The sequence below is a fragment of the Seriola dumerili genome, unplaced genomic scaffold (genome assembly GCF_002260705.1).
Source record: "Seriola dumerili isolate Sdu_G_001 unplaced genomic scaffold, Sdu_1.0 BDQW01000242.1, whole genome shotgun sequence".
NCBI lineage: Eukaryota > Metazoa > Chordata > Actinopteri > Carangiformes > Carangidae > Seriola > Seriola dumerili.
This window is the reverse complement of record NW_019174497.1, coordinates 8,857,205-8,872,360: the sequence shown is the minus strand read 5'-3', so window position 1 is coordinate 8,872,360 and position 15,156 is coordinate 8,857,205. Positions and strand designations below refer to the sequence as shown.

The 15,156-nt window shown below is 42.1% G+C and overlaps 1 protein-coding gene across 1 annotated transcript in view; it reads left to right on the top strand.

Moving 5' to 3' along the window:
* The first annotated feature begins 283 nt into the window (after nucleotides 1-283).
* zfpm1 (zinc finger protein, FOG family member 1) overlaps nucleotides 284-15,156 on the top strand; it is a 112,313-nt gene continuing 97,440 nt past the window's right edge. Inside the window, exon 1 of the mRNA XM_022756264.1 lies at nucleotides 284-845. Within this exon, the coding sequence (XP_022611985.1) occupies nucleotides 806-845 (40 nt within the window). The 5' untranslated portion in view covers nucleotides 284-805. The remainder of the gene's footprint in view (nucleotides 846-15,156) is intronic.

Here is a 15,156-nt window from a genome sequence, read left to right as displayed (position 1 = left end):
CTAATTTGACTCACCAGAGTATATGTATTATTGATTCACTTATGTTTTATGTTTTAGACTACTTTTATATAATATTTGCCCAATCACGCAGTTGAAATATGAAGTATAATATGTATTTTTATTTTTTTTATTTTGACAGATTAAAAAAATGCTTGCTTTACAAGGGATGGGTGTGAACCAATAGGAGATGAGTCCGGTGTCATACGTCAGACGTACGAGGCGCGTCTGCACCTAGTAAGCAGAGTTGACTGTAGCGCTGGAGCTCCATCGAAAGTGGCTCCCTGGTTCAGAGACAGTGCAGGCGGCCGAGGGGGCGGACCGGCGAGAGGAAACTTGACAGAGAACAACAGCAGTCACTCCGCTGACCTCCACAAAACTGTTGTTAATCATCAGCGTTGATATTTCTGAAGACAGTCAACTGTGCTCGAATACAAACGCGCTAGGGGGAGCGGCGGAGGAGCGCCCGGCGAAGGAATAACGTTAGCAGGAAAACGGAGAGAGAAAAGTGAGGTGAAGGCACGTTTGAGGAGAAGAAGAAGAGGAGAAGGCGGGTAGCGACAAGTAAACGGACTCAGCCACAGATAGGACACAGCCACAGGTAGACACACGTTAGCTGTCGTGGCAAGAAGAATCAAAGTGCAGGCGGGTCATGCGGATTTCTCCGGTCGCTGCTCGGAGCGCCGCGTCGAAGCAGTAAAAGGTGGGGTGAGAGGAGAAGAAGAAGAAAACAGAAGAACCAGACCGCTTCTCTGCCGCTCCGTCAGTCCGTCCAAAGCGGGCTCCCGACCAGAGGGGAAGAGCCACCATGTCCCGGAGAAAACAGAGCAAACCCCGGCAGATAAAACGTAAGCATGAAACAAGTTCATTACTTGATGTTGTTTTGTTGTGAGCATGTAGCTCGTGTGCGGTGTGCCACACGCACCCAGAGAAGAAGCCGCACGTTCAGAGCGGCGCTTCTGTTGAATTGTGCGTTCACCATAAAGTTAATAACTAGTATGAAACCTAACCGACTGTTACCACAGTAGTTTTATGACGCCGCTTTTATGTTTAAACATCGTTTAAACACAAGCCAGACCTACACACGAGACTCTGTTGCGCACTTGATAATATCATCCAATTGAACCTCACAAATTAAATAGATTTCAGCTCCAGTATTTTGCTCAAAATTAAGCAGTAATGTAGCCTTGGTTTGCACTTTTTCTTTCTTCTTTCAAAATTATTAAAGCGTCACTTTGGCACCCACTCTATCAAGACTGTGAAAGAATATTAGAAAAGTTTTCATTCAGCCTTGTACCCTGCAAAGAATGCTTTTGTCCATTGGCAGCTAAAAACTGTAGCCGTGGCTTCCTGTTTAATTCTGTTGTGGAAACGTCAGTGTTCTCTGAAAAAGCCGATGTGAACAGAGATAAAGCAGCGATCCGATGTGAGCTCAGATAAAGATTAAAATTGGATCCTTTTTATTTGTTTTCTGTCTGAGCCAGCGCCGAGGCCGCCGTTGCATTTTTCCCTCTGGCTTTTCACTTCTCTTTTCCAGAGATGGGGCGTCAGATAGGCCGCCTGGCTGATCTCTTCTGCTGATAGCTGCTTACAATTGGATCTTTTTTTTCATCTATCCTTTTAACTCAATAATGCATCTTAGGAGCCGCTTGACAGGCCTTTTTCTTGGTCTGGCGCTTGGCTGGTCTCCGTGCTTGACGAGTTGTTCCTGTTTATAAAACGTGTGAACGCTTATCGCAGGTGACTGATGTTCAAAGTTTATATAAAAGCATATTAATGATGTTGTGATTAACCCGTGCCTGTGCTTTTGAGGCCTGTTTCACACGCTGATGAGGAGTCTCAGTCTGAATTTAATGTAATTATAGTGGAGATTAGAGATTAAAGAAAAAGTGTGGATGTAGGCCTACAGTATCTGTTTGGAAGCCACAGCTGGAATGGAAACCATGACATCAGCAGAATAGTTTGTTTGGTAAGTTATCACATTGAGCAAATAATAATATCTTGTCATCAGTGATTGTGTCATCGTGTTCCGAGAAACCCAGTGTCTAACAGCAACATTTGGAAATCTAGGCTCTATGGTATCATATTATTTCAATACAGTTGTATATAATATAAGGATATAATATTAGGTTGATGCTTGAGTTGACATTTCTGAACAAATAACCACATTTAGTGCCTGCCTCTGTTGACAGCAGGTGTGTTTACGCTTTGATTTTTAAATCTCAAAAGATAAACCAAGGAAAGAATCACTTTCTGTGAAATTTTGAAATGAATACATCTAATGGCAGAGATCACCTTTTCTCTCATGGTGGAATGCAAACCTCACCTGTGAGTAGTGTTTATTTGTGTTACGCATCATTAAGTTGCGGTGCTATCTGCAAACTAAGGGTTAAAAACGAATTTTTATCATTTGAAAAATATTTTTTTTCTCTAAGTCAGATTTTGAAGAAGTGAAACTTCGCAATAACATATTTAAAAAAAAAAAAAAAAAATCATACATGATTAACAAAGTCTTGATTAAGGCTTTTGGAGGTGACAGACATATAATTAACAATAATTCAGTGAAAATAAAAGTTTTGGTTTATTGTCTGGTTCTCTGTATGCTGGTGTTTGTACGATATGTACTATAGAAGAAGACACATCACTCTGTAACAGAATGAAGAGTTGTCTCGGCTGTCTCTTTCTGCTTCTCAAAAACTCCATCAGAGTGGTAGATCCACTTGACTTAAATGTTCTCAGTCACTTGTCTCAATTCAGTATCAGGTAGTTAGCTAGCAGGTAGCTCAGTAGATATTGAGCGTGAATACCATACAGTTTTCACACACGTGTGTGAAAACTGATGATTATTGTTGTTGATTATTGTTGTTTAAGCTCTCAAGTGATACCTCCAGGATCCAGAGCTGTGAAGCAGTCTGTTCTGTCAGTCTGTGAAACTGACATTAATGTTAGCTTAAAAAGCTGAAGTGCAAAACTGTCAACAGTATCATTAGGGTGTGTCAGGCCATTATCAAACATTGTCAGATGTGAGTTAGTTTAGTTAATGTCATAAAATTGCACACACACACACACACACAGTGCACTTTATTATTACCATAACTGGTCAACCATTTAGTTGATGCTAACAGATATACTGTAAATCCACTTTTAAACATCATGATCATGGAATATTATTGAGTAATGATAAGTATAGTTTATAGTTTTCTATAGAAAAAAAACAAGTTTACTTCGTCTGACACAACCACATACTTGGAGTTTGGTTTTTCAGCCCTGTAATCAGTAATATTAACTAACTAACCTGGACTAACATATGTGCTCTTAGTTGCACTGTTAAGATGATGAGGTGTTGATGCACGACTAGTGAACATAGTTAAAGTGAATGTTGGCTGCTGACTTCCTTGGTACCACTGTACTCATTGACGGGATGTGTGGTGATCAGGTGTATCTGCTGGGTTATCATTCATGAAGTTCTCTGGTGTGCTACTACAAGTAGCCTATATACATATGGTTTGTCACTTCCTGTTTTTTCATATCTGTTTCCATAGAGAGGCCTATCAGCTGTGAACTCCCAGCAGGCACCTACAGTAAAGCCAGCAGCGAGGCCTGGAGATGTATTCCAGACCCTGAGGCTGATAAACCCAGACTAGACTTAGCGTGTATGAGAGAGTGTGTGTACATGTGTGCGTCTCAGGGGTGTCATGGCCGTCTTTATCAGTGCTTCTGGTCCACCATGCTTCCCTGTACACCAGGTCCCGGCTGCTGTTGAGGCCAGCCAGGCTCTCAGCCCCGTGACTCTCTTGTGATTTGGCAGACATTTTGATAGGAAAGAGTGAGAGTGATAAGGACTTTGTTTGGCTGGGGTGTGTGGAGGTTCAGCAGAGGTGGGGGCTAGTGGTGCTACCACTACCACTGCCACCACTACTACTATAACCACTAATGCATTGTGTCCACCATGTTGTTTTTAGCGTGCTGCTTGCTGGGTGGGAATCCAGAACCGGTTCCAGTTAAGAACCAGTTGAAGAACCATTGGAAACATATTCCTCTGAGCTTCCTCTTTTTATTCCTTCTTTTATCGATGCCAGCATGGTTTTCATAGACGGGCGGCCATATACGCTCACTACGCAAGTTGTATAGGGTCCCCCAAATGAGACTCCCTGACTCCCCCTCGTGCCAAAGCGGGTATCTGTGTTTCCAACTTTGATGAGAAGATGAGGTGGAATGGTCCTTCTGTTCACCAAAAGAGAAAAATATAGTGTTCTCTCCTCTCTGAGCTTGATGTCAGCAAATAACAGTAACGTTAAGTTGATGTGCATCTCTCTCTAGTCTCTGTCTGGAAAAGATAACCATGCGTCCATATGCGCATACATACTGTATGACAGACAATATATAGTTTTTAAAATATAAGAATATATGGCTTTGTAAAAGAACAAAATGATCTAGTCTCTCTGTCAAGGTTTAGTTACAGCTCTGGACTGAAAGCAATGGACTGACATTGACTATTGATTAAATACTGAATTTAAAATGTTCATATACAGGTCAATATGGATGCACATCTCTCAGTAAATGAATGGGGCCTGATGCAGCTGATAAAATAAATAGTAAAGCTGCAGTCATAGCCTGTAGGCTTATGGTTACACTGTATAACCAAAGGTAATTGGTGGACAATGCTCTGTGTTAAATTGTACTATTTTCTTATATTATGATTCTATAGAAAATATTTTATTGAATAAATATTGTTTGTTTATACCTGTTAGTTTTTAAAGAGGACTGTAGCGGGAGCACTGGGGTGTGACTGTGGCACAAACCTGTGTAGGCCGGCTTTTCTTCCGCACAGAGAATTGATCAGGAATTGGTAAACAAGCAGAATCGATAATGGCATCGGTATCAATAAAATGTCATCAATTCCCATCCTTGATGACAAATTCCAACCAGGTCAGTGTTGTTGGGTTGAGTTTCATTATCACAGCAGGACACCTCTAACGTCCTTTTTGAAAAGGAGTCATGTGATGAAGCTAAAGCCGAGTGATGGATGTTTGTTTATTGTAATAATTAGTCGCTCTCGTCTGTGCTGTGTGTTTGGAGCAGTAACTAAGTCTGTGTTGGTGTTGATGCAAACTCAGCTCTTCTTGCAGCTGCATCACAGTTAAAACCTTCCTTTGTACAAACCCCTGTAACACAGTGAGCACCTGTGAAGCAGGTGTCAGAATTTATATAATGCTGTGAATCTTAATCTTTTAGCTGTTTGACATGAAAATTGATTTGACATGTTTCATTTGAATATAAGCCACCCAAAATAGTTTGAAACAGAGACTGTATTTTTTCTCTCACTTTATTTGCATACTTGGTGTATGCATGCTTACATTTTGGGTAAGAGCCCATGAGGTTAGAAACAGACAGGTAACTCAGTATTTATTGAAGGCTGTTTGTTTTGTTTTGTTTTGTTTTGTTTTTGAACTATTTTGGATTCAACACTATAGATCACCAAAGCTGAAATTCTGCTTCTGGAGAACAAGCTAGATGGGCTGTCACATTCACCACTAAAATTTCAATAATGTTTTGTGTGAACCCGCGTGTCAAGCAAGCTGATTGGTTGAAGAAAAAGTGTCAGAGTCGCTGTGAGAATAAAAGAAAAAGCTACAGGAAGCATCAGTCTCCGTTAAAGGAGGAGCTGTGAGTAAAATACATGTTAGTTCTTATTTGGATTTTTGAGAACGTGGTAGCTTGTGATAGAGAGGAGGCTACAGGTGCTTCCTTCAATAACCTCCAGTAGGTAAACAAATGATAAGGGCTGCGTGTTTACCAAAACGTGTCTCTGTCAAATATCAGCATGGAATGTCTGATCAGAACGGTTTATTCTTTGATCTGAAAGTTACAGACTTCAGTAACAATCTAGCTAATTACACACAATGTGAGTTTGGCAACATTCTTGTACAGTGTCACGTATCCTTTTAATATTCGTCCAAACTTAGGTATGTCATGAAAAATGAAAAATCTATACCTTGTGCCCCACCTTAAGTGACGTAGGTTGGTGGTGTGTAGCTTTACCCCTAATCCTCTGACCTGAAATAACTTTTTTTTTTTTTAAAGCCACCAGAAAAGCAACAGTTGATGACAACAACAACAACAACAACAACAACGATCCCCCCACAACAGAGCGGTACATTAACACAACAACACAGCATGGATCTTTTTCAACACCCCCTCAGCCCCCACCCCACCACACACACAGACAACAAATGTGGATTAAGTCCAGGGCTTTCTGGAGGCCCATAGCAGAGGAGGAGAAGGGGGTGTTTGTGTAGCTGATAGATATTTGTCTGTGTCTCTTTGTGCGTCATCCTCCCCAACGGTTGGTGATCTTTCAGCCTGATAAGGCTCCTCTCCTTGATTGGGAGATAGGAGGCAGGCAGGCAGCCCACTGAGGCTGGATCCCTGGGCTTATATTTTGGCGGTTGAGATGGGAGACGTGATAAAACTTGGCGGCGATTGCTCCTGCTGATATCGCAGAAAGCAAGAGAGGGAGAGAGAGAGAGAGAGAGAGGGGAGAGGCTGGGCAGATGGAAGGAGAGATGGAGGATGGAGGGCACATTGTAATTACATCTGGCAGTTGCATGCCATTTTGCCAGCGTTGTCATGTTGTTGTTGGTGGTTTTGTTTGCGATTGGCTGGGGGTGGATCTCTAGATAATTAAAAGAAGAGAAAAGCAGAGAGAGAGCAGGAAAAATGTGCTGTGATAAGAGGGAGGAGAAGAGGAGGAGTGGAGGTAGATAGTGGGAAGAAAGAGATAGAGAAAGAGTGAAAAAGTGTGTGGAATACATAACTGGTAGATGAATGTGTTGTGGTGTGTTTTTAATGGCAGCCCAGCCAGCTCTGCTGCTCCCCCACCCCTCTGTGAAAGATGTTTGGGGCTGATAAGGAGGCCTGCTGATGGTTGATAGATAACACCTTGCAGATCGTCACTGCTGATTGTGTGTGTGTGTGTGTGTGTATGTGTGTGTGTGTGTGTGTGTGTGTGTGTGTGTGTGTGTGTGTGTGTGTGTGTGTGTGTGTGTGTGTGTGTGTGTGTTTCTGTTTCTGTCTGTGTGTGTGTGTGTGTGTGTGTTTCTGTGTCTGTGTGTGTGTGTGTGAGTGAGAGTGTGAGAAAGCCTGGTTCCTATGACATCAGTGCTAGAGCTCAGAGGTCAGCATGAATAATACGCTGCCTCCCACAGCTTAAAGCAAACCAGGACGCCTGCAGAGGCCAGACAAGGAAATCACCACACTAACCTCATCCTCCTTTTCTTGTGTGTTTTCTCTTTTTAGAAAACAGTGGTTGAACTTCTTTAAAGCTTACAGAAGAGATGTTTTTAGATTCTTAAACTCGAGATAGGTTTCAGCTGAGTGTGTTGCAGCTGTGTGAAAGGAATGTGTTGCTGTGTTGTTTTTTTATCAGATGTCTGACCAGGCTCGGGTCACGTGATTGTTATATGGACGCGCAGTTGAGAGATTAATTCATTCTTTGTGAGCCAAAGTGAAATAAAACACACAAGCATGTCTAAATTCCAAGGACCCGCACACACAAACACACACCCAGAAGACTCGCACAGCGCCTTGGTGGCTTTCCCTTGTTTTTTTTTTTTTTGTTTTTTTTTTCTCCTTCTTTGTTCTGCTTTTAGCTTGATGTGAACTTTCGATAAGCCGCGGGGCCTGATCTCCGGTGCAGATAGAGATCGCCAAGTGTGATTAGAGTTCTTATCAGGCTGGAGCAGGCCGGAGCTGAGGCTCCACTGCAATAACAAGAGGCCCAGGCAGGAGCAGCCGGGGTTCGGACCCTGGCAATCAGTTACAGCCCTAATGGGATTAATGTTGTTGTATAATTAGATGATAGGTGTGAATGCATTTCTTTTCTCCCTCAATCTTTTTCACACTCATTCAGACCCCTCCTCCTTTCCTCCCCTCATCTCTCCTCTCTCTCTCCTCCCTAACAAGCATTGTCATTGATTAATTTAATTAAAATTAATACCACGTATTACTCATTCCAGATTCTGTGTAAGATAGCGCAGACATGTTGCGAAATTTTGGTGTTCATCGATGATTATCTCCAGGGTGATTTTTAAAAAAAATTTTTTTAATATTCTTTTCTGTTAAGGGCGTGAAACTTGAAGAGCGTACTGTAAGTGGGAGGGGAAAAAGAAAGAGGAAAGTAGCAGCATCAGCAGAATGACTCGCACAGGGTTGATTCTACTGACAGATATTAAACTGGCTAGATGGTGACTGATTGGGTTTCGGACGCAAACGATTCTCATGCTCACAATCAGATAGCTTGACGAGAGAGCTGCATATGACTGCAATCAGTCATACCCACATCTGTATGCAAATATTATATCTGCATGGGGTCAAGTTCAATAAGGTGCAGGTGACACAACCTGCACCTTATTGAACTTGACTTCTTGAATTTTTTCACAATTAGCTCATAAAAGCAGCGATTTTTCAAGAAGGTGTTAGTGTCTTTGCATCAGTGTGTGTTTGCAAGGAGAGGGTATGTGTGTGTGTGTGTGTGTGTGTGTGCGCAGTCTGATACACCAAAGGGGGAAGCTGGCAGGGTTACAGAGGAAACACTATTTGTGTTCAGTGTGTGGATGAGTTATTACCCTTTCCTGCTATTTACCCAGGGGACAGCCTTGTGGTGAATTATGCCTCCCCAACTCAGCACTGTTGTAAACGGTTTCACCCTTGACCTTGGCGCCGACGGCTTCATAGATGAGGGAGGAGAGAAAACATTACCTCGACCAACAGTAGCGTAATCTACGTCCGAGCTGCTCGCTCTAGCAGTAATTACCACTCTGCCAGCTCTTCCCAGGGAGCTTTGTGAGGGCTTAACTCACGGCTGACGTGCTCTCTATTTGAGGCGGTGGCTGTTTAACCTGAGTGACCAAAGAATTCATGCATTCTCCTCGAGCTGCCGTCCAGCTGAGGCATGGAAACAGAGGTTCGATGATGCATGTGATGATCATCTTTCAAGGTTATCATCAATACTTGTCAGTGATGTCCAAATGATTTCAGAAATACATGGGCATGTCAAGCAGACCAAATGGAGGTCAGGTGTTTGGAGTGTGTGTAGTTGCTGGTTGTAGACGTTGCATGTGTGGGATAGCTGTGGGCCACGTGGCTCTGATCTCTGGTCAGAGTGACTCTGGACAATCGAAGGGTGTGTTTGCGTGGATGTGTGTGTGTGTATGTGTGTAAAAAAGAGAGAGATGGCCAGTGTTATGACAAGGCCCCCCCAGCGGCAGTGATAAGACAGACCATTTACTCCTACTGTGCTGAGCGCTCTGTTCCAGGGTGTTAAGGCAACCTGGGCAAACAACACCACCTGACCTGCTTTTACAGCCACACACACTCACTCACACTCACACTCACACTCACACTCACACGCACGCACGCACATGCACATGCACATTTTGCGACTGACAATAAATGCAACTGTAGCTCGGAGCTGCCGAGCTTGTTCACAGATATTAAACTGAACAAACAGTTGAGAGGTCAAGAGTCAAATGTCATGGCACCCTGACAAGATGGAACAATACTCCAGCGTCCCTAAAGAGATCATGAAGCTTAATACACACACATGCATTCAGATTCATTCACACTGACCTTTGAACCTGTGTGCACCTGCTCCTGTGCAGTCAGCCCTCAAGTGAAGAAAAGCCTCCTGATCTCAGACCGCCGGGTGAAAACCTTTACCTGAGTATGTTTGTAGTGAGAAGTTTGAGAAGCTGAAACCAGCAAATATTTGGCTTTTTGCCTTGAAAAATAATAATTTAATCATCAAAACAGTTGCAGCTTAATTTTCTTTCAGTCGACTAATCGACAAGCTGTTGCAGCTCTACAGGCTTTTATACAGGAGTCTGCAATAATGGATTGTGATATAACCATCTCAGTTGTGTTCATGTGCATAGCTGCCTGACATGAAGTGTTATTTTTTGGTTTGTATGTTTTCATTTACATGCAGGCTGAAAACTGATGTAATTGTATTATTTATGTATGCTGTTTGCATTAATTCACAGTATTAACTTTGCTTTGATCGAGGGCGTCGAGTAGCTCAGTTGGATGAGCAGGCGCCCCATGTGTAGAGGCTACAGTCCTCGCTGCAGTCGGCCCCGGTCCGAGTCCCGCATCGGGCAGCCCTTAGCTGCATGTCATTCCCCCTCTCTCTCTGCCTCCCCATTTCCTGTCTCTCTCTACCGCACTGTCAATAAAGGCACAAAAAGCCCGAAAAAAAATAATACAAAAAAATAAAACTAACTTGCTGTGATCTGATGTTTATCTAAACACCATAATGTTTCTGGGATATGAGCTAAATTATTTGATCAGCTATACTGGAAGCAAGATGTGTCCAGCTAAAGACAAAAAACTTCATATGATCATATGGTGCAGACATGTTTAGTTAATGTTGTTTGTTGTTTTGTTCTCAGAGGCTCAATGCACAAGCAGGAATGTTGTAAGGAAAGGATCAATGCAATGAAGACGCAGAGAAAGTCATTCAACTGCTGCTTTCATTTAATCACTTGAAGCAAATTTGAAATGAACTTTACCGGCCAAGTATGTTGACACATACAAGGGATTGTACTCTGTGTGTCTGTGTGCAGTGCAGGGAGCAGATGTACAGACCGTGGCAAGAAAAAGTCAGTGAACTGTTGGGAATTATCTGTTATTTTGTATCGATCAGTAATAAAATGTCATCTGATCTTCATCTAAGTCACAAGTAGCTGAAGCTAATAACACACAAACAGTTGGAACACAGCCATTAAACATTCACTGTGTCGGTGGGAAAAGTAAATGAACCCTTGGGTTTAATAACTGGTTGAACTTCCAGTAGCTGCTGATCAGACCTGCTAAAGGTTCAGGATCATTCTTCCTTTTGAGAACTGCATCAGCTCAGACTTATTCTCGGGATGTCTCATGTGAGTGACTCACTGTGACTCAATCCACAGCGTCTCTAATGAATTAAAGTCTGGGCTCTGACTGGACCACTCCAGAAGGTGGATTGTCTTTGTCTGAAGTCATTCTGTAGCAGATTTACTTGTTCTGCTGCATCACCGGCTTCTCCTCAGCTTCATCAGTCCATATAACATTTTCCCAGCAGCGTTATGGAGAGTCAAGCTGCTCTTTGGTAGACTTCAGGTTTGTGTTCCAGGAAGTGGGTTTAGTGAAAACTTTAACTCTCACTGCTGCTGCTGTGTTTGGGTTTTTTAAAAGATTCTCACACATTAATATTTCCGGCTCCCTGGGGTTAAAATCGAGGCTCTGCTTTATTTACCTGTCACCATGGTGATGGTGTATTGTAGCATCAGAGCTCTATTGATGATGGCTTTTTTCCTTTGCTACATATGCACTCAAGTCAGAATGAAGATACTCGTAATGACAAAATGAAAACTGAGATTTCAAGTGTCTGAATATTTGTGTCAATATGATACTTCAGTTTTTCCTTTTTTAATAAATTTGCGAAAATGTCTAAAGTTCTGTTTTCACTTTATTATGGCGTATTGAGAGTTGAATGAGGGAAACATGAACATAACAACATGTGAAAGATGTGCCGGGGTCTGAAGACTTTCTGAATGCGCTGTAGATACAGTTCAGCTTATTACCACAGGAACATATACTGTATATACACAGTATGAACAGATTTTTTTTCATGTGCATATATTGAGAATTTGTATGTACAGACTGTATAGACTTATGTGACAACGAAAGTCAAAAAGAAAAGTCCTGTTATTAAATCAAGAATGATTTTTACCATTATGGACATTCAGCCACAAATACAGTTAATAATATAATAACCATAGTGAGGTATGGGGAAGTGCCTTCACAAAGCACATGATCTACAGTATGTAAATTGTGGAAATCCAGCTTGTACTAGCATGACACACAAAAGTAAACTGTGCGCGCTGTCTCTGGTGATTCAGGACTCGGGAGCTTATTGTCCTAAAAGTCGGCCATTAGAGTCAGCATCTAATACTGGTTTGAAGCATCTACGTGAGAGGAGTAGTCGACCAGAAGCATGTTCACGTATTGATTGACAGCTGTGAGCTCCCGCCCCTGACTTCTCGTGCTTGTTAGACGGTTGCTCAGAAACTTTAAAAGGGAATATCTCTGCCCTGCTGCCAGGCAGGTGACAGAAGCCTCTGACAGCACCTCTTCAAATTAAGATGTTTTTGCAGCATATTTCAAGTAAAAAGGTTCCAAAAAATGACAAACTGTAGCTTAAATTTAATTTAATGTCACAGATAAATGATGTTGTTCCTGTCATGTTTATTTTCAGAGTTTTGTCAGGAGTTGTGTTGTTGCCAGGACAGAAAAGACGTATTTAAACAGCGTTCAGATGGTTAAGCAACAAGGTTGGATATAATTAAAGGCAGAGAAGACGAGAGAAACCAAGGTGAACGGCCACCATACAGTATGCGCAGTGATGTACAGGAGATGAGGATGAAGAGAAGAGTACAGTGAGGGGATGAGGAAGCAGACGAGGGCTAGAAGGAGGAAATGGGGGAGGACAGGAGCCGAGGGGGTCGTATGGGTGAGTCGGCGTCCGAGACAATGCAAGGAGAAAGAGGAGATGCTGGAGGAGCCTCCTGGGAGTCACTTTAACAGAGGAGGTCTAGACCAGTGGCTCCTCTCACTGTCTGTGAACACACACACACACACACACACACACCCACATACACCTACACAAACACAAACAATCTGCTTCCATAAAAACAGCATTGTTCCTTCAGATGAACATCGTCAGGGATCAGGATTCTCAGTGAAAGGTTCTGTGGCATGAAGCTGCCGTCATTAGTCTTCAGCTCGTCGACATCACTGGCGACCTGAGCAGGAAAGCAAATATCAGGTCTCCGAAACTCAGTCCGCTGCATCATGAAACTGCACCTTTTTCTAGAAGCACCTGAGCCAGTTGTTGTTGCAGTTCCTCTTGTTGCCAACAGAGGATGATAAAACTCATCAATAACTTGTTTGTCATCTTAAATTTACTGTTTAAACATTTGATTACATTTAGGAGTGTACTGCCGATTGGGGGCTGTGCTGGTGAGCAACGAGTAACGTATCACTCCTCTTCTCTCTCTCTCTCTCTCTCTCCCCCTCTCCCTGTCTCTCAGTATCACTCGCTCTCTCACGTCTCACTGTGTACATTATGAGTCATGTGAGCCAGTAGTGTTGCAGTGATCCGGGCCTTTGGATTGCTTTGTGCTTGTGTAAACCGTGGTGCTCTGGCTCCCTGACTGATAAGTGAGCTGCCAATCAAATGACTGTGTGTGTGTGTGTGTGTGTGTGTGTGTGTGTGTGTGTGTGTGTGTGTGTGTGTATGGGGGGGTGGGAATTGTGGGAGTTGTGTGTGTGTGTGTCTGTGTGTGTCCGGCCTATAATATGCTCACAGACTGTATGGTACATGCCCCAGGTGAAAAGAATATTTACAATAAAGATCATCCTCACTATTTTAATTATACCTCATAGTGTTCCAGCATTGTGTCGTCTTTATTTTAAGTGTGAAAGCTTTAGAACCATTTGAAACAGTGAGGGCTTGTGGCAACATCAAACATTGGTTCCCAACTCGGGGGATGTGAACCAACAAGGGGTCACAGGAAATGACAAAAAAAAAAATCTGCTTTAGAAATTCATTATTTTCAGATGTTTTAGAACTTTTTTTGTTTTGAAATATTTGGTACTTTCTCTCTTTCAGCCTCTAAGACTTGTTGAAACACAATAAACAATCGGAGAGAAGACAGAGAGAAACGTCACTTTTGGATTGAGCTGCTTGCATCTCAAAGCTTTTTGTTCCAATTCTATTTAAGTAATTGTGACATCTATAAATGTCCATTAAACAATGATGAAAATGATGAAAAATGTACATCAGTTCCGAGTGACATAAGTAAATGCAAAGATATTCACTTTCCATTGATATAAAACAGATAAATGCAGCATTCTTCATATTTTTCGAAGCTTGAAAAAGGGAATGTAAACAATTAGTTGATCGTCAGAGTGGTTACTGATTTACTAACTTATCGATTATTCATCTTATCATTCCAGTTTTAGTGTACAAGACAAAAAGGGTGGGAACCACTAATGGAGCAACGTCTGCGATGTGGAGATTAATTGTTTTATAGTTGTGTACATGCACACTGCAGTATGTCAGATTTTGATATAATATATGCACATAGTTACCTGCCAATGCTAATATATTAAATGCACATTTTTATTGCAGAATGAAGTGAAATATTTTTAATAAACCCAGTACTGGGCTCTCTTATTCTGGTGGTCATTTTACGAGTCATAAGGAGTTCGACTCAGCCTGTGGAACCAGATGTGCACATGTGTTTTTTGATAGAAGAAGAGAGGATCTGACACAAACCTGCTATGTGTTTTATTATGGGAAATGTAGGATCCAGGGTTATTGGAGCCTGGCTTGTACTGGTCTTAACACTGGGATATCTGTGGCTTTGCAGCTTGAAATGTGACCGTTCTCTTGTGAGTCCCCCAACTTTATAGAAGTGCCACATAAAACCCTGCTGGAAACAGATTAATTTTGCAGGCTTAAATGTTGCAGCATAATATGGCCAAATTTAAAAATAGTAGGCTACATTTTACAGTAGCTACAACCAGATTGTTGGTATCTGCAGTGAAAGTCCTTATCAAACTCTTTTCAGAATAAATCAGCACTGCTTAATTTTCATCCTGTCTTTATATGTTTTGGTTCAGACTGTTGGGAAAAACACATTTGTGCAACATCTTGACACAATGGTTTCATCTTCTGTCTCGATGGAGACACAGATAAAGCCTGAGTGATCGATATAACTAACTTTATGTAATCTCTCTGATTAATGAAGCCCTGTTGTAACATCATTTATTATGGGCGTGTTGATCTAATATAACTTAACAGCCCAGAGAGGCAGGAAGTGAGACCGTAAACACTCCTGCAGTGTGTAGACCCAACAGCAGAGCACAACACAATGTCACTGCCACGTTTTTTCAATGTTGTTATAATATTTAGTCCTTTTCCATCTCTCTTTTAAATAATCTTCTCTCCCTTTCCTCTCGACCCTCCACCTCTATCTCTACCCTTCCGCCTCCACTTCTCTATCACCTCTTCTTTTCTTCTACCCATCTATAGCCGCCCCCCCTCCCGTT